This window comes from Acinonyx jubatus, chromosome B1 (genome assembly GCF_027475565.1).
Source record: "Acinonyx jubatus isolate Ajub_Pintada_27869175 chromosome B1, VMU_Ajub_asm_v1.0, whole genome shotgun sequence".
Taxonomy (NCBI): domain Eukaryota; kingdom Metazoa; phylum Chordata; class Mammalia; order Carnivora; family Felidae; genus Acinonyx; species Acinonyx jubatus.
In genome coordinates this window covers 63,223,007-63,238,813 of record NC_069382.1, presented here as the reverse complement: position 1 = coordinate 63,238,813, position 15,807 = coordinate 63,223,007, and the positions used below count along the sequence as shown (strand labels likewise).

At 37.8% G+C, this 15,807-nt stretch overlaps 1 protein-coding gene across 3 annotated transcripts in view; it reads left to right on the top strand.

Moving 5' to 3' along the window:
* The first annotated feature begins 2,300 nt into the window (after nt 1-2,300).
* The window catches only part of TMA16 (translation machinery associated 16 homolog), a 74,416-nt gene continuing 60,909 nt past the window's right edge, over nt 2,301-15,807 (top strand). For all 3 annotated transcript variants that reach the window (XM_027068407.2, XM_015063698.3, XM_015063697.3), the window contains exon 1: nt 2,301-2,457. In XM_027068407.2, coding sequence (XP_026924208.1) covers nt 2,455-2,457 — 3 coding nt within the window. In that variant the 5' untranslated portion in view covers nt 2,301-2,454. The remainder of the gene's footprint in view (nt 2,458-15,807) is intronic.

Genomic DNA, 15,807 nt, shown 5'->3' with positions numbered 1-15,807 from the left:
ACAGGTTCAAGAAAAAGACATACCTGAGGAGTACAGGTGCTAGAAAAGAATTTTAAAAATAATTAAATTTGGGGTGCTTGGGTGGCTCAGTAGGTTAAGCGTCCAACTTTGGCTTAGGTCATGATCTCACGGCTCCTGAGTTCGAGCCGCGTGTCGGGCTCTGTGCTGACAGCTGAGAGCCTGGAGCCTGCTTCAGATTCTGTGTCTCCTTCTCTCTCTGCCCCTCACCCACTCGTTCTCTCTCTCTCTAAAGAATAAAAAAACATCAAAAAAAATTAAATTGAACAACACATGCCACATTAAGCACAGTAATTGGAACGGATGAACCAATACTTTTAAATGACCACAATATATATTCAAAAGAGTTGAGGAAGAATATGGTGACAAATCAAAAGGATAAGAAATTACTTTAAAAATTATATATGTGTGTATATATATATATATATATATACACACACACACACATGTTAGATACATTATATATGATATATTTTAAAAATAAGAGTTGAAATGAAGAGGTCAGTAGATGGACTAAATAGCAGGATGATTATAGCAAAGAACAAAATAGTAAACTGAAAGACCAAATTAGGAACTCACCCAGGGGCAACAGAAATTAATAAAGAAATAGAAGATATAAAAGAAGGCTAAAGGATCTGGAGAATATCAATATTCAGATAACACATCCCAAAAGGAAATTGAAAGGGCCATAGAGTACCAAGATACACAAAGAAATACCAATACCTTGATACACTATAGTGAAATTGCAGAGCAAAGTCAACAAAAATTATTAAAAGATCCCATACAGAAAAGAAAGCCACTCACAAAGGAACAAAAATTAGACCAACATGAGACTTCTTAACAGTAATAATGGATTCAAGAGATGATGGAGTAATATATTTATGCTTAAAATGTCTTTTAACACCTCTTGCAGTGAAAGTATAGCTTACAAACATACATGTGGATGAAACATAAATGTGACACATAAAGAAAAATTATAAAGCAAACATCAAGATAACCACCACTGAGGGTACAAAACATCACTGGCCACTTATGAGAGTATCTATGAAAACTGGAGTGTAGCTCATTTTGTCTGTTTTCTGATTTCATAAATGGAATTTTACTGTATGATCATTTTATCTGTATTTTTTACACTATGATTAAACTCTTATCCATGTTTAAGCATAGTTGTAGTTTGTTCATTTCATTTGCTATATGGAATTTACCACTGTCTACTTTTCTGTCCTTTTGTTAATGAACAATTAAGTTTGTTTTTTTTTTTTTTTTCCAGTTTGGGCTACTATGAGCAATACCGCTATGAAAAGTTTGTATATATATCCTGAGATATGTATGCCAGAGTTCCTAGTACATGCATTTGGGAATGACAATGCTGGATTAGAGGAGGTACACATTTCAACTTTTTAGCTACTGCCAAAGGGGTTTTCCAAAATGGTTAAACAAAGCTTTCTCTTGAGATCAGGAATAAGACAATGATGCCCACTATCGCTAGTACTAATCCACATTTTTATCAGGTTAAGGAAGTGCTGTTCTATCCCTATTTGCATATAGTTATAAAATCTAAAAAATCTGAGCCTTTAGTTTTAATGTGGGAAGTTATGTGAGTAAGCATTTTTAAAAATGATAATGGGACTATTCACGTTTTTTATTCCTCTGCATCCAGTTTGATAGGTTATATCTTTTTTTCTAAGAATATGTCCATTTTATTTAAGATTTTTGGTCATAATATCCTCTTATGCTTGCATGATCTGAAGTGATGTTACCTTGTTTTAATTCTGATATTGGTTAATTATATCTTTTCTAATTATTTTTGAGTAATCCTGCAGGAATGTATCAAATTTATTATTCTTTTTTAACTTTTTAAAAATGTGTTATTTATTTTTGAGAGAGAGAGAGATACAGAGCACGAACAGGCAAGGAACAGAGAGTGAGGGAGACACAGATGCCAAAGCAGGCTTCAGGCTCTGAGCTGTCAGCACAGATCCCGATGCAGGGCTCGAACCCACGAACCATGAGATCATGACCCGAGCCATCCGGGCAGATGGTGTCCGAGATCCGCGCTCGGGCCTGGGACGCCGCTAGCCAGCAGCTTCCAGCATTGTTGAGCCCAGCTCAAATGCCAGGCCTCACACTGGGCGCCGGACCAGGTTTCTCCGCCCCGCCCCAAACTCCCTCCCACTGCTCCTCGCAAACACTCAGGCCGGCTGTCGGCGGGTCCAGGGCTGAAAAGTCCAACACGGGATAAAAAGACTTGGTGTTGGTTCCCCGGGAAGTTTTAGAGAGCCGTACTTGCCCTTCCCTTTCCGGTCGGTTCCGCCCCAGTCTTCTCCGGCAACCACGTGTGTTTAAGCTGGAGTTTTTCTCTGAGCTGCTGCGACTGTTGGTGAGGTTTCCCGGGTCTGGGCTGCGGAGGTTCTCCGGGGCCGTGAGGACGTCACCATGGTGGGCTCCCTCCCGCTCTCCTGAACCCGCTTGGCTCTCTGGAAGACTCCCGTCAGGCAGGCGGGAGGGAAGGGGGCAGTCTTGGAAAACCGGGAGAGGGGAAGTGGCTAAAGTGGTTTTATTACCCAGTACACCCGGGTAGGGGGTGCTGGGCTGGGCAGCCCCGAGGCAGGTGCCCGGCCCAGGGTCTGGGCTTTAAAGTTTAACTTCTGGGTTCCGAAGTGTTCATAGAGTGCCCTGCCTCCTCGAGGGAAGGGAAAAGACTCACGTTTACACATTTTCTTGCCAAAATGTGGGGGGCGGGAGCATGGATGGGGGAGAAGGTAAGCAAAACTTGAGAAAGTGTTGCCTCCACACACTTGTGCCACTTCTTGCTGGTCTAGACTATTTAGTTAGGCTCAATCTCCTCTTCTTGGCGTCCATTCGCGCCCTTGAGTGACGTCCTTGCTCCGCAAATCTTGTTTCCATCCCCCGCCCCGTGCCCCCCTGCACCCGTACCCCCTCCCACCAGGAATCTCGAACTGTTCTGTTGTTTTTACTAAAAATTGAGTAGATGCAAAAGAATGTTCACATTAACATAGTGAAGTATAAAGATTAGCAATATAAGAAACTCTGGTTTATTCATTATCTAGTCTAAGAAATAAAACTTCTGAAAGCCTGTATGTTTCTTTTACTTGAACCTGTAACCAACCTTCAGGAGCACCTCAGGTAAACGGTATTTAAATTTTGTATTTATAATTCCCTTTTCTTTATAGTTACCACTTAACGTTCGTTGTATTCCAAAACTGTTGTTTCTTCTTGCCTTTTCTTTTTTAACTTCTGTTCAGTAGAGTAATTCTTGAATAGGAAAATGCTTTATAAATATGCCTTTTTGACCAGTTTTTAATAAAAACAACAGCATTAAACAGTTTATAATCTGATGAAAAGTTAGGATATTCTGGCCACAATGTCTTGTCCTATGTTCTTTTTTTCATTGTATGCATGTCATTTTTGTCTTTCACATCTGTATGGTCTATTTGCTTTAGATTATACACGTTGTATTTGCATAAATTTAGTCTTTTCGCCTCTGTGCACCAACTCTTTATAATTTTCTTTCATAGCCTTTCCATTTCAGAGTGGAATGTTAAAGCACTGATGATATGATGGTGTGTGAGTGATTGGGGGTTGGTTGGCATTTGACTATAGTTGTCCTTGACTCTGAGAATTTCAGTTTTATCAGGCTGTATGGTAGGAGGATATTGGCTTGTCATATGAATCAAAAGAATGGCATGTAAATCTTTCATGGGCATATTCCCTGCCTTTTCATTTTTCTGGTATATCACCAGTGGCCGTGCTGTGTCCTTTCTTGAGTTTAAAGTCAGCTTGGCATTGGAGGTTTTCCCTCTTTAAAGAAAATTTGTTTTAATGTTTTATTAGTTTTTGAGAGAGACAGAGACAGAGTGCAGGTGGGGGAGGGGCAGGGAAAGTGGGAGACACAGAATCCAAAGCAGGCTCCAGGCTCTGAGCTGTCCTCGCAGAGCCCAACATAGGTCTGGAACCCGTGAACCGTGAGATCATGACCTGAACCCAGGTGGGTGCGCTTAACCAACTGAGCCAACTAGGCGCCCCTCCATCTTTTTATATCAGTTACTCTAAACTTCTTTCAGTGCAGCTTGGAATGTGGGTTATGGAGTACCAGACGACTGAGTTTGGCACTTGTCTTTGCTAAATTTTGATCTTGGCGAAATTACTTAATCCTTCTAAGTCTCAGTTGCTCCATCTATTAAATTGGAATAATCATAGTAACTACTTCGTAAGGGTTGTTGTGAAAATTAAATGTAAGCCACTTAGCCCAATGTCTGGCACTTAGTAAATGTAGTTTAGTTGTTATAATTAACTTTAGTAATAGTAGTAAATGATAGCAGTAGAGCTTGTAGTCCACTTTAGTTACTTTCTTCATTTTTTTCTTATTTTGAACCTGTCCTGGAGCTTTACAAATTCGTATCTTTTTCTTATGTCAAAACTTAATTCAACTGACATGAACAGTCTTTTTCAACTAATTGATCCCACACAACACTTCTTAATTCTGTGTTTTAAAAAAGTTTTAGCATACTAAAAGTTACTAGTTTGGTGTATACTATACAGAAGACACTCATAGGTATATTCCTTTTTATATAAACCTGTTATAAAGTTTAAAAGCATGCTTGTTTTTCTCCCTAGCTAGATTATAAAACATTTAAAAGTATGCTGTTATCCTTCTTGATTTATCTTTACATATTACTATGGGCCTTAACTGTTAGTGACTACGTACATATTCCTTAACGACACGAATTGTGTACTTTTGGACTCACCTATAAATGTAGGCTATAGCAACAAATCAGCTTACTAAATCTTGGTAACTTTTTTTTTTCCAGGTGCATTGAGATATAATTGATTTATAACATTGTATAAGTTTAAGATGTACAGTGTTATGATTTGATATATACCGTGAAATAACTACCACAATAAATTTAGTTAACACAACATATCACATAGCTACAACTTTTAAGATTTACTCTTTAAGCAACTTTCAAGTGCACAATACAGTATTGTTAGCGATAGTAACCATGCTGTATGTTTGATCTCAAGAACTTACTCATCTTGTAACTGGAAGTTTATACCCATTGACCACCTTCATACATTTCCCCCAACCTCAGCCCCTGGCAACCACCAAACTACTTTCTGTTTCTATGAGGTTTGTTTTTTTTGGATTCCACATATATGTAAGATCATACAGTATTTGTCTTTTTCTCCCTGACTTAGCTGTCAGCATAGTGCTTTGAAGTTTCACAAATGGCAGGATATTGTCACAAATGGCAGGATTTCCTTTTTATGGCTGATTGATAATTCCATTGTATATGTATATGTACATATATGTACACACACACACACACACACCGCATTTTCTTCATTCATTTGCTGACAGACTTAGGTTGTTCCAGTGGCTTGGCTATGATAAATAAGGCTGCAGTCAATAGAGGTGCAGATACCTCTTCAAAATAGTGATTTAATTTCCTTGGAAAAATACCCAAAAGTAGGATTGCTGGATCATACGGTAGTTGTATTTTTAATTTTTTGAGGAGCCTCTCTGCTATTTTCTATAGTGGCTGTATCCGTTTTCATTCCTACCAACAGTGTGCAAGTTTTCCCTTTTCTCCACATCTTTTCCACCACTTATTATCTCTTGCCTTTTTGGTAACATCCATTCTAACACATGTGGAATGATATTTTATTGGGGTTTTGATGTCCATTTCCCTGATGATTAGTGACATTGAGCACCTTTTCAAGTCCCTTTTGGCCATTTGTGTATCTTTGGAAAAACGTCCTCTGCCCATTTTTAAATCTGATTGTGGGGTTTTCTTTTTCCTACTGAATTATATGAATTTACTTATTTTTTCTTTTAAGGTTTACTTATTTATTTTGAGAGAGACAGAGAGAGAGTGTGTGTACACCAGGAAGGGGCAGAGAGAGAGAGGGAGAGAGAATCCCAAGCAAGCTCCATGCTGTCAGTGCAGAGCCTGATGATGGGCTCGATCCTGTGAACTGTGAGATCATGACATGAGGCGAAATCAAGAGTTGGGCCCTTAATGGACTGAGTCACCCGGGTGCCCCTGTATGAGTTTCATATATATTTTGGATATTAACTTGTTATACAGTTTACAAATATTTTCTCCCATACTGTAGGTTTCCTTTTAGTTTTGTTGATCATTTCTGTTTCTGTGCCTTTTAGTTTGATGTAGTCCCTTTTGTTTATTTTTGCTTTTGTTGATTGAGCTTTCATGTCAGACACAAAAAATATTGCCAAGTTCACTGTCAAGGAGCTTTCCCCCTGTGTTTCCTTGTAGGAGTTACATGGTTTCAGGCGTTACATTTAAATGTTTAATCCATTTTGGGGCACCTGGATGGCTCAGTCAGTTGAGCATCTGACTTTGATCTCTTGGTTCATGAGTTTTTTGAGCCCTGCATCATGTTTGCTGCTGTCAGCCTGTCAGGGAAGAGCCCGCTTCGGATCCTCTGTCCCCCTCTCTTTGCCCGTCCCCCACTTGCACTCTCCCAAAAAATAAATTAAAAAAAATGTAATCTATTTTGAGGTAATTTTTTTGAGTAGTGTAATGTAGGGGTTCCATTTCTTTCTTTTGCATGTGAATATACAGTTTTCACAACACCATTTGTTGGAGACTGTCTTTTTGCCCTTGAGTACTCTTGGCCATATATGCATAAGTATATTTCTGTACTCTCAGTTCTGTTCCCTTGGTGTATGTGTCTGTTTATATGCCTAAATCTTAGATTACTTGCTAGTGAAAACTTGCTCCTGAAAATTAGTAAAAGTAATGAAAAATGTTAATGAACCTGTTTCTTTTTGAAACAGTATTACATATGCAAGGTTTAAAAAAATCAGACAGCAGTGGGGCTCCAGGGTGACTGAGTCAGTTAAGCATCTGACTCTTGATTTCTGCTCAGGTCCTGATCTAACGGTTTGTGAGTTCAAGCCCCACGTCAGGCTCTGTGCTGATGTGTGGAGGCTGCTGGGGATTCTCTCTCTCCCCTTCTCTCAAATTAAATAAACTTAAAAAAAATTGTTGTCCTTGAAAAGTGTATTAAGTTTTTATTACTGCTGTGAAAAATTAATACAAATTTAATGGCTTAAAACAATGCAGATTCATTTATTGTTAAATTTCTGGAATCAGAAGTCCAAAAGTGAGTCTTACTGTTCTGCTAAAATCAAGGTGTTGATAGGACTTTCTTCAAGAGGCTGTAGTGAAGAATCTGTTTCCTTGCTTTTTCCAGTTTTTAGAGGTCACCTACATTCCTTGGTTCTTGGCTCCTTCCTTCATCTTCAAAGCCATCAGTGTCACATCTTAACCTGCTTCTCCAAGAAAGGCCACAACCCCTTCTCTTGATAATGATTCTTCCTCCTTCCTAGAAGGGCCCTTGTTTATAGGGAATCAGGGATAAATTCCCTGTCTCAAGATCTTTGATCACATTTTCAAAGTCCGTTTTGTCATATATGGTAAATGATTTGCAAGTCTGTGGATGAGGGCATTAACATCTTTGGGAGGGAGATCATTATTCTTCCTCCTGCAAAAAGTAAGTCTTCTTCCAACTCTTATCTAATGCCTCAGTTCACTTGAGGAATGCTTGTTACCATTTTCTTAGATACCCATTCAGACATTTTATATACATGCACCAGCATATGTATATGTCTCTACTCCTCCTTTTTATATGAATATTATATTAGACACAGTCTTACGCCCCTTGCTTGTTTTGTCTTACTCAACTTTTGGAGACCTGTGTAAGTACATATAGTTCTCCCTCTTGCTTTTTATAGCTAATAACCCATTGTTTGCTTTTATCTAATTTTCTTAACCAGGTCTCTGATGGACACATAACCTGTTTCCATTCTTTCTTTTCCTACTGCAAACACTGCTGCATTGATTATTCTTGTTTTTGCTACATGTGTAGATATATACCTCCAGACTAAATTAATAGAAATAGAATGTCTTGGTCAAAAGACATGTGCAATTTTTAATAATGATAAGAACTATCAAGTTGCACTCCAGGAGGAGAATACTTACTTATTTATGAGACTGCTTATTTATGAGACCACTAACTCACCCACATCCTCACTAATGCAATGCTAAGAAATTTAAAACATCCAGTCTTATATGTTAAAAATTCTATTTCATTGAAGTTTTAATTTACATTTCTTTTAAGGTAGACCACATACCCTTTCAAAACTTTAATAACATTTGTATTTATCTTTCTGTGACTTGTTTGTGTTCTTTTTCCTGTTTTTATTTGTGTTGTTGATCTTTTTCTTAATGATTTTGTAAATGTCCATTACCTTGTAGGTTCTCATCAAATACATGTATTTCATCTGAGCTTAGATCTAGGCTGTTTTCTCCTCTTACTCTTTGACTGAGGGAATCTTACTATCTCCAGTGGCTTAAAGTGCCACCTATATTCCCAAGTCATTCCAAATTTATATCTTTAGCCGAGATCTTTTTTTCCTAAGTGCCAGACTTGTATTTATCTCTCCTGTACTCAGCTGTCTCCTGGGCCTCTTGAACTAATTAACAGTGAATTCTTGAGGCCCCTTGTCTCCACGTTCCATTCCTATCTTAACGGTAAACGGTAATTCTGACCATGTAGTTGCTTATGTTGCAAACCTGGGGAGGCATACTCAACTCTTCCTTTTCCCTCGCCCTCCATATTCGAGTCCTGTATCATTGTGCCTCAAGATACATTTCTTCAAACCTTGCTGTTTTTTTTTTCATACCCTCACTGTCACCATGCTTAGGCTACTCGACTGTCAGCTCTTCTTAACGACCGCAACACTACCAGTGGTAGTCTTACTCCTTTACCTCATTCCAAACTATTCTTTATACAAGCAACTTGTGTCAGCTTTAAAAAAAAAAAACAGTCTCAAGTGACTTCTTCAGGGAGGCTCTTCCTGATGTTCAAAAATTAGGTCCACTTTTTATATGGTTTCACTCAGGATCTTATACTTCCTGACCGTTTTCTGGACTTAACTGAAGTATATAGTTGTTCATGAGATAGCTAGATTGTAAGCTCCATGAGGGCAAGTTGTGTCTGTTTTTGATCCTGGAGCCTTAGTTCCTATCCTAGTACATGGTAATATATGCTCAGGGATTTTTTAAAAAATTAATCTAGTACAAGGTAGAAGTGTAAAGAGTAGTAGCAGGGAATGTGGGAGAAAAGGTTAATTCTGACTAGATGTTTGTGAGTGGTGGTAGGTATGGCTTTAGTCTTATACTTTTTGTTTTAAGTATTTGTATGCCTTTATGTACCCTAAGTGTGTTTGGTGGAATGGTCATTTTTCTAGGTTTCTAGTTACACTGAACAGTCTAAATGGCATTTCTGTCTCTAGTTGAGCTTGGATTCTATGATAACATAAAAGAAGTTGAGCTTGATGATAGAATTTTGCATGAAAGAAATTGAAGTCTGTGTTAGAGAGTTATTAAGATATTCTTAATGTTAAGGAAAGTATTGTTTGGGGGCTACTAAAAATTATTTTTATATGAGATAATTCACACTTTTAAGGACTATTTTTCATGTTTTTAATTCACAGTAGTTTAATGTACATTGGGTGCTCAGCATATGTTTACTTGGGGCAGCATCCTACTTTTTTTTTTTCTTTTACTTTCAAAGTATTATTTTCAAACTGAGAGGACACATTTACAGTCTTTAAGAAGCCACTGTTGAGAAGATAAAACACAAACATAAATGATTTTGTAAATGTTAAATGACTGGTAAATGCAGTATGATACTAGGTGTTGCTATGTGGCAAATGCTACCAAAAGAGAAAGGTTCTAAGGTCCAAATGATTATTCTTGGGTCGTTTCAAAGAGGAAGTAAACTTGAATTTGAAATGGTCCTTGGGAATTGGGTGGGTTTAGAAAGGATTATGTGCAGAATCACTTAAGTTCCTACTGGAAGCCATGACCAGTTGTCCGTCATTGGGGTCATGTTTATCTGTAAAGCAAGGAAAGTGCACTGAATTTCTTCATGGTAGATTTGCTAATCAACAAAGCAGCTTTTCTTAGTTAAGTCATCTCATTTTCATCTTGTCACTGGTATCAAAGGACTTATATTTGATATAGGTGTCTAGTTACACTGAGTAATCTAAATGGCATTTTCTGCCTCTAGTTAGCTTGAATTCTATGGTGACTTTGATGGTGTTTTAGGAAAAGTTCCTTTTTATATATTTTTCTTTATTTTTTGAAAGAGAGAGTGCACACGTGTGCAAGAGGGTTAGGGGCAGAGGAAGAGAGAGGGAGAGAATCTCAAGCAGGCTCCACACAGGGCTCAATCTCATGATTGTGAGATCATGACCTGTGCTGAAATCAAGAGTCAGACGCTTAATCGACTGAGCCACTCAGGTGCCCCATCCTTTTTGTTATTTATGATTTTAACAGGAATATTTGAAGCTTATTGCCCCTGAAATACCTCTTTCTGTTTCTGTGTTTGAATAAACTATGTGTTTTCTTCTGTTACTCTCAATTATGAATCCAAAGATTAATTTAGAATGAATTTTCTTAAGTAATCGCCAAAGATTGTAGGAAGGAGACACTTTTGATAACTAATTTTATAACTGGCATATTTTTGTGGTGCCAGAAACTTCAAAGTAAGCATAATTAGAGGCTCCTGGGTGGCTCAGTTGGTTAAATGTCTGACTTCAGTCAGATCATGATCTCATGGTTCGTGGGTTTGAGCCCCGCATCAGGCTCTCTGCTGTCAGCACAGATTCTGCTTTGGATCCTCTGTCTCCCTTTCTCTCTGCTTCTCTCTCTCAAAAAAACAAACACACACACGAAATTAAGCATAGTTATTCAAAACAGTGCCTTAGTTATGCTTATGAAAAGAAATACGATTTTGCTGTATCTTTCAAAGTTAAAACATAACTGTTAATCTTCTGTAGCAAATACACCTTAAACTCTTTCCTCCACCCCCAGATTTGTTTTTTGTTTACATTGTGTACTAGTCTATGAATCATCAGATGCTCTACAAATAAATTTGGAGAACCTCCAAAGGTTAGAGATGAATTGCTTTTTAGTTAAGGGATGTTTAGTTTGAATAGACTGTTTAATAGATTAACATTTTGTTGATAGGGTTTTATTTCAGTTTTTCCCTGTTGAGTATTTCTTTTTTATACTAATATATTGAAAAATACGAAAATGTTTTAAAATTGAACAAGCTATATTGTACATATTTCTGTGCCTTATACATTCATATCCTGCCTTGAGGCAACCTTTTCATGAATAATACAAGGAATTGCAAACTACAGGTGAATCAGAATATAAGTTCAATTTTTGTGTCTTCTTTGTACTAAGTCTTAGATGTTCTTTAACTGAGACTTCTAAAGCTCTGAGGACATATTCATACTCCAAGGATATCAAATCATTTCTTGTTCTAAAGAAAGTTTTTTATTAAATCTTTAAAGGAAGTTTTTTTATAGAATTGGACATATTGCTGAAACAGTGTTAACACACAGCTCTGTAACTTCAGTTAAGTTTTAGCAGCCTCAGAGCAAGTCTTTGACATGACAGTTGGTTTCCATCAGAGCAAGCCTGGTGAGAGAGCAAAAGAGAGAATAGGCCAGATGGAAGCCAGAGTCCTTACAAAACCTAATCTCACGATTGATAGATCATCCATTTGCCAAATGTTATTCATTAAGTGAGTCATGAGGTCCACACTCTAGGGGGTGGAGATTACACCTGGGCATGATATCAGGAGGTGGAATTCATTGGGAGACATCCCAGAGGCAACCTACCATGAGTTCTGACATGTTTTTTTATTGTTTCGTGTGTGTAAAGCTCATGTACAAAAAAATCCTTCCCACACCTTTTTTGTACTCCCACCCCCACCGCACGTATATATGCAGAGAGTAAAACAAAAGAATGCATGTGCAGGCATACCTTAGAGATACTGCAGGTTCAGTTCCAGACTGTCCGAGTAAAACGGATGTAACAATAAAGCGAGTCAAATGATTTTTTTTGGTTTGCCAGTACATAGAAAAGTTATATTTACACTAGACTGTCTATTAAGTGTGTAGTAGCATACGTCTAAGAAAGTGTAAATACCTTAATTACAAAAATACTTTATTGCTAAAAAATGCTAACCATCATCTGACCTTTCAACAAATTGTTTTTTTTGTTTTTGTTTTTTTCTTTTGCTAGTGGGGTTTTTGCCTCAATCAGGCTGCTGACTTATCAGGCTAGAAGTTGCTGAAGGTTGGGGTGGCTGTAACAATTTCTTAACGTAAGACAATAATGAAGTTTGCCACATCAATTGACTCTTCCTTTCATGAACATTTTCTCTGTAGTGTGCAGTGCTGTTTGATAGCGTTTTACCCGCAGTAGAACTTTTTCAGAATTGTAGTCAGTCATCCCGTACCCTGCCACTGCTTTATCAACTAAGTTGGTGTAATATTCTGAATCCTTTGCTGCCATATCAACAGTCTTCACAGTGTCTTTACCAAAAGTAGATTCCATCTCTCTTTGTTCATCTGTCAGGAGAAGCTCCTTAACCGTTCAAGTTTTATTATGAGATTGCAGCAATTCAGTCATATCTTGAGGTTCCACTTCTAATTCTGTTCTCTTGCTGTTTCCATCACATCTGCACTTGCTTCCACTGAAGTCTTGAATCCCTTGAAGTCGTTCAAGAGGGTTGGAATCAACTTCTTCCAAATTCCTATTCATGTTATATTTTGACCTCTTCCCATGAATCATGAATGTTCTTTATGGTATCTAGAATGGTGAATCCTTTTCTGAAGGCTTTCAGTATTTTGCCTGGATTTATCAGAGGAATCACTATGGCAGTTATAGCCTTATAAAATGTATTTCTTAAATAATTAGACTTGAATGTCAAAATCACTCCATGATTCATGAGCCATAGAATGGATGCTGTGTTAGCAGGCATGAAAACAACAATCTCATTGTCTCCATCGAGCTCTTGGGCAACCAGGTGCATTGTCAATGGGCAGCCATTTTTAAATGAATCTTTTTTTCTTAGGAATAGGTCTCAATCTTGGGCTTAAAATATTCAGTAAACCATGTTGTAAACAGACATGCTATCAACCAAACTTCATGGTTCCATTTATAAAGCATAGGCAGAGTAGAGGGCCCATAATTCTTAAGGGCCCTAGGATTTTGGAAATGGTAACTGAGCATTGACTTTAGCTAAAAGTTACCAGCTGCATTAACTCCTAACAAGAGAGGCAGTCTGTCTTTTGAAGCTTTGAGGCCAGGCGTTGACTTCTTTCTAGCTGTGAAAGTCCTAGATGGCATCTTCCAGTAGAGGGCTGCTTTGTGTACATTAAAAGTCTACACAAATTTTGTTTAGCATAGCCACCTTCATTAATTATCTTACCTAGATCTTCTGGATAACTGCTGCAGGTTCTACATCACTTGCTGCTTTACTTCACACTTTAATGTTATGGAGATAGCTTCTTTCCTTAAACCTCATGAACCAACCTTTGCCAATTTACACTTTTCTTCCCCGGCTTCCTCACCTCTCTCGGCCTTCGTAGAATTGAAGAGAGGTGGGACTTTCTCTGGATTTGGCTTTGGCTCTGGCTCAAGGAAATGTGGCTGGTTTGATCTCTCCGGACCACTGAAAACTTTCTGTTTCTCAGCATTAAGGCTGTTTTGCTTTATTATCATTTGTGTGCTCACTGGAGTAGCACTTTTAACTTCCTTCAAGAACTTTTCCTTTGCATTCACAACTTGGCTAACTGGCACAAGAGGCCTAGGTTTTTGGCCTGTCTCAGCTTTAGACACGCCTTCTTCACCAAGCTTAATTGTTTCTAGCTTTTGATTTAAAGTGGGAGATGCATGACTTTTCACGTGAACACTTAGCAGCCATTGTGGGGCTAGTCATTGGCCTAATTTCTGTATTGTTGTGTCTCAGGAAATAGACCTGAAGAGAAGGAGAAAGGGGAATGGTTGGTGAGTGAGAACAGTCAGAACACACAATTCATGTTTGCTGTTTTATATAGGCATATTCATGGTGCCCCAAAACAATTACAAGAGTAACTTTAAAGATTACTGATCACAGATCACCATAACAAATATGATGATAAAGTTTGAAATATTGTAAGAATTACCGAAATTGTGACATCGAGACATGAAGTGAGCAAATGCTGATAGAAAAATGTCAATAATAGACTTGCTTAATTCATGCAAGTTTGCCACAAACCTTCAGTTTGTAAACAAATCAAAACCCTCACAATATCTGTGAAGCACAATAAAATAAAGCATGTTTGTACTGTTTTATGATGGTTTCACCTTATTCTCCTATACCTGTAACAACCTTCCCATGCCATTCTGGGTTTCACAGTTGGAGCTATCTTCGCTGCTCAGGTTTATCAAGAAGTGAGCAGTAAATATTTGTTGTGTATTTCAGTATTGTTGAAGGAATGAATACATGTGTGAATGAGGAATTGGTGGTCATTTTAATTAATTCTGCGAAAAGTTTTACAAGTGAAAACTTTGAGTTGTAATTTATGAAAGAACAGAAAGGAAAAGATTTTGCAGGCAGAGGTAACAAGTGCAGCTTCCAGAAGTTATGAAACAGCAAGGTGTATTCTGGGAATGGGGGAGAAGTTCAGTAAGAATGGGGTGAAGGATGTTTTGAAGAATGAGAAATAATGCTGGAGAATTAGGGTGGGGGTAGATTGTTTTCCACATTAAGGACTTGGGACCTAACTGTGAGTTTGTTAGCAGGGGGAGAGACTTTACTAGATTAATGTTGTAGAAAAATAAGCTGTATGACTTCCACGAAAAAAGAACTAGCAATGAGAATCTAAAGGCCACCCTAATCATGAAAGATCACGAGGCTGATTTAAGGCAATGACAATAGTTTTGAAGAGAAGATTCTAGGAACACTTGACTTTTCCAGGCTTCGGTATATTAGAGACTGTCAACTGTCCCCAAATAGGCTCTTCTTCTATTGTAATCATGTGTTTTTTTTTTTTTTTTCTTCCTGAGAATAACAACTATATTTACTACTCACCTTTATATAAGCCACCAATTAAATTTTGGTCAATGGGGTATAAACAGAAGACTGCAGCTTCCGAGATCTTGCTCTTAAAGGAAAGGCATATGCCTTTTGATTTTCTTTTCTACTTTTCACTGTCTAGAATTTAGACTTGGTATTAAGTCATCTTGAACTGTGTGGATATATAGGGGCCTAAGGATAGTAGATAACAAAATGGAAGGAGCCAGGATCTCTGAGAGGACTTTGTGGAGTAGAGTCTCCAGCTCCTACTTTTTACATGAGAGAACCAAACTTTGTTGGGTTACATACACCATTATTATTTTGGGCTTCTGTTGTAATAGGAAGCCAACTCCAAAATGGTAACAGGTGTGATAAGATGGAGAATTATGTGGGAATAAAGAATTACTGACATGTCTAGTTCAGTGGACTGAATGAATTGTGACCTAGTTAAACTGGCATAAGGTTTGAATGGGAAAGTAATTTGTTCTTTTTGATGTGCTGATTTTGAGATGGCTTCTATTATTTCCTCTATTCTTCTCTTTCTATGAATCCAACTTTGATTTTGCTTGATTCAGTGCCCACTTTGTTCCATGAACAACTTCTACAGTCAACCTCCCATGAACATCTTATGTTCCTTCTACCTCTTTAACTTTCTTAACTGTAACTAACACACGTGTTTAACTGTTTCTCCTCACTATCTGGATTTTCTTACATACTTTGAAGATGGAACAGTTGAGGAGCTGGGTTTATTGACACTTTCTGCACCTTTTTTTTATAGTGTTTTTGGCTTACAATACTTCTGTTATATTA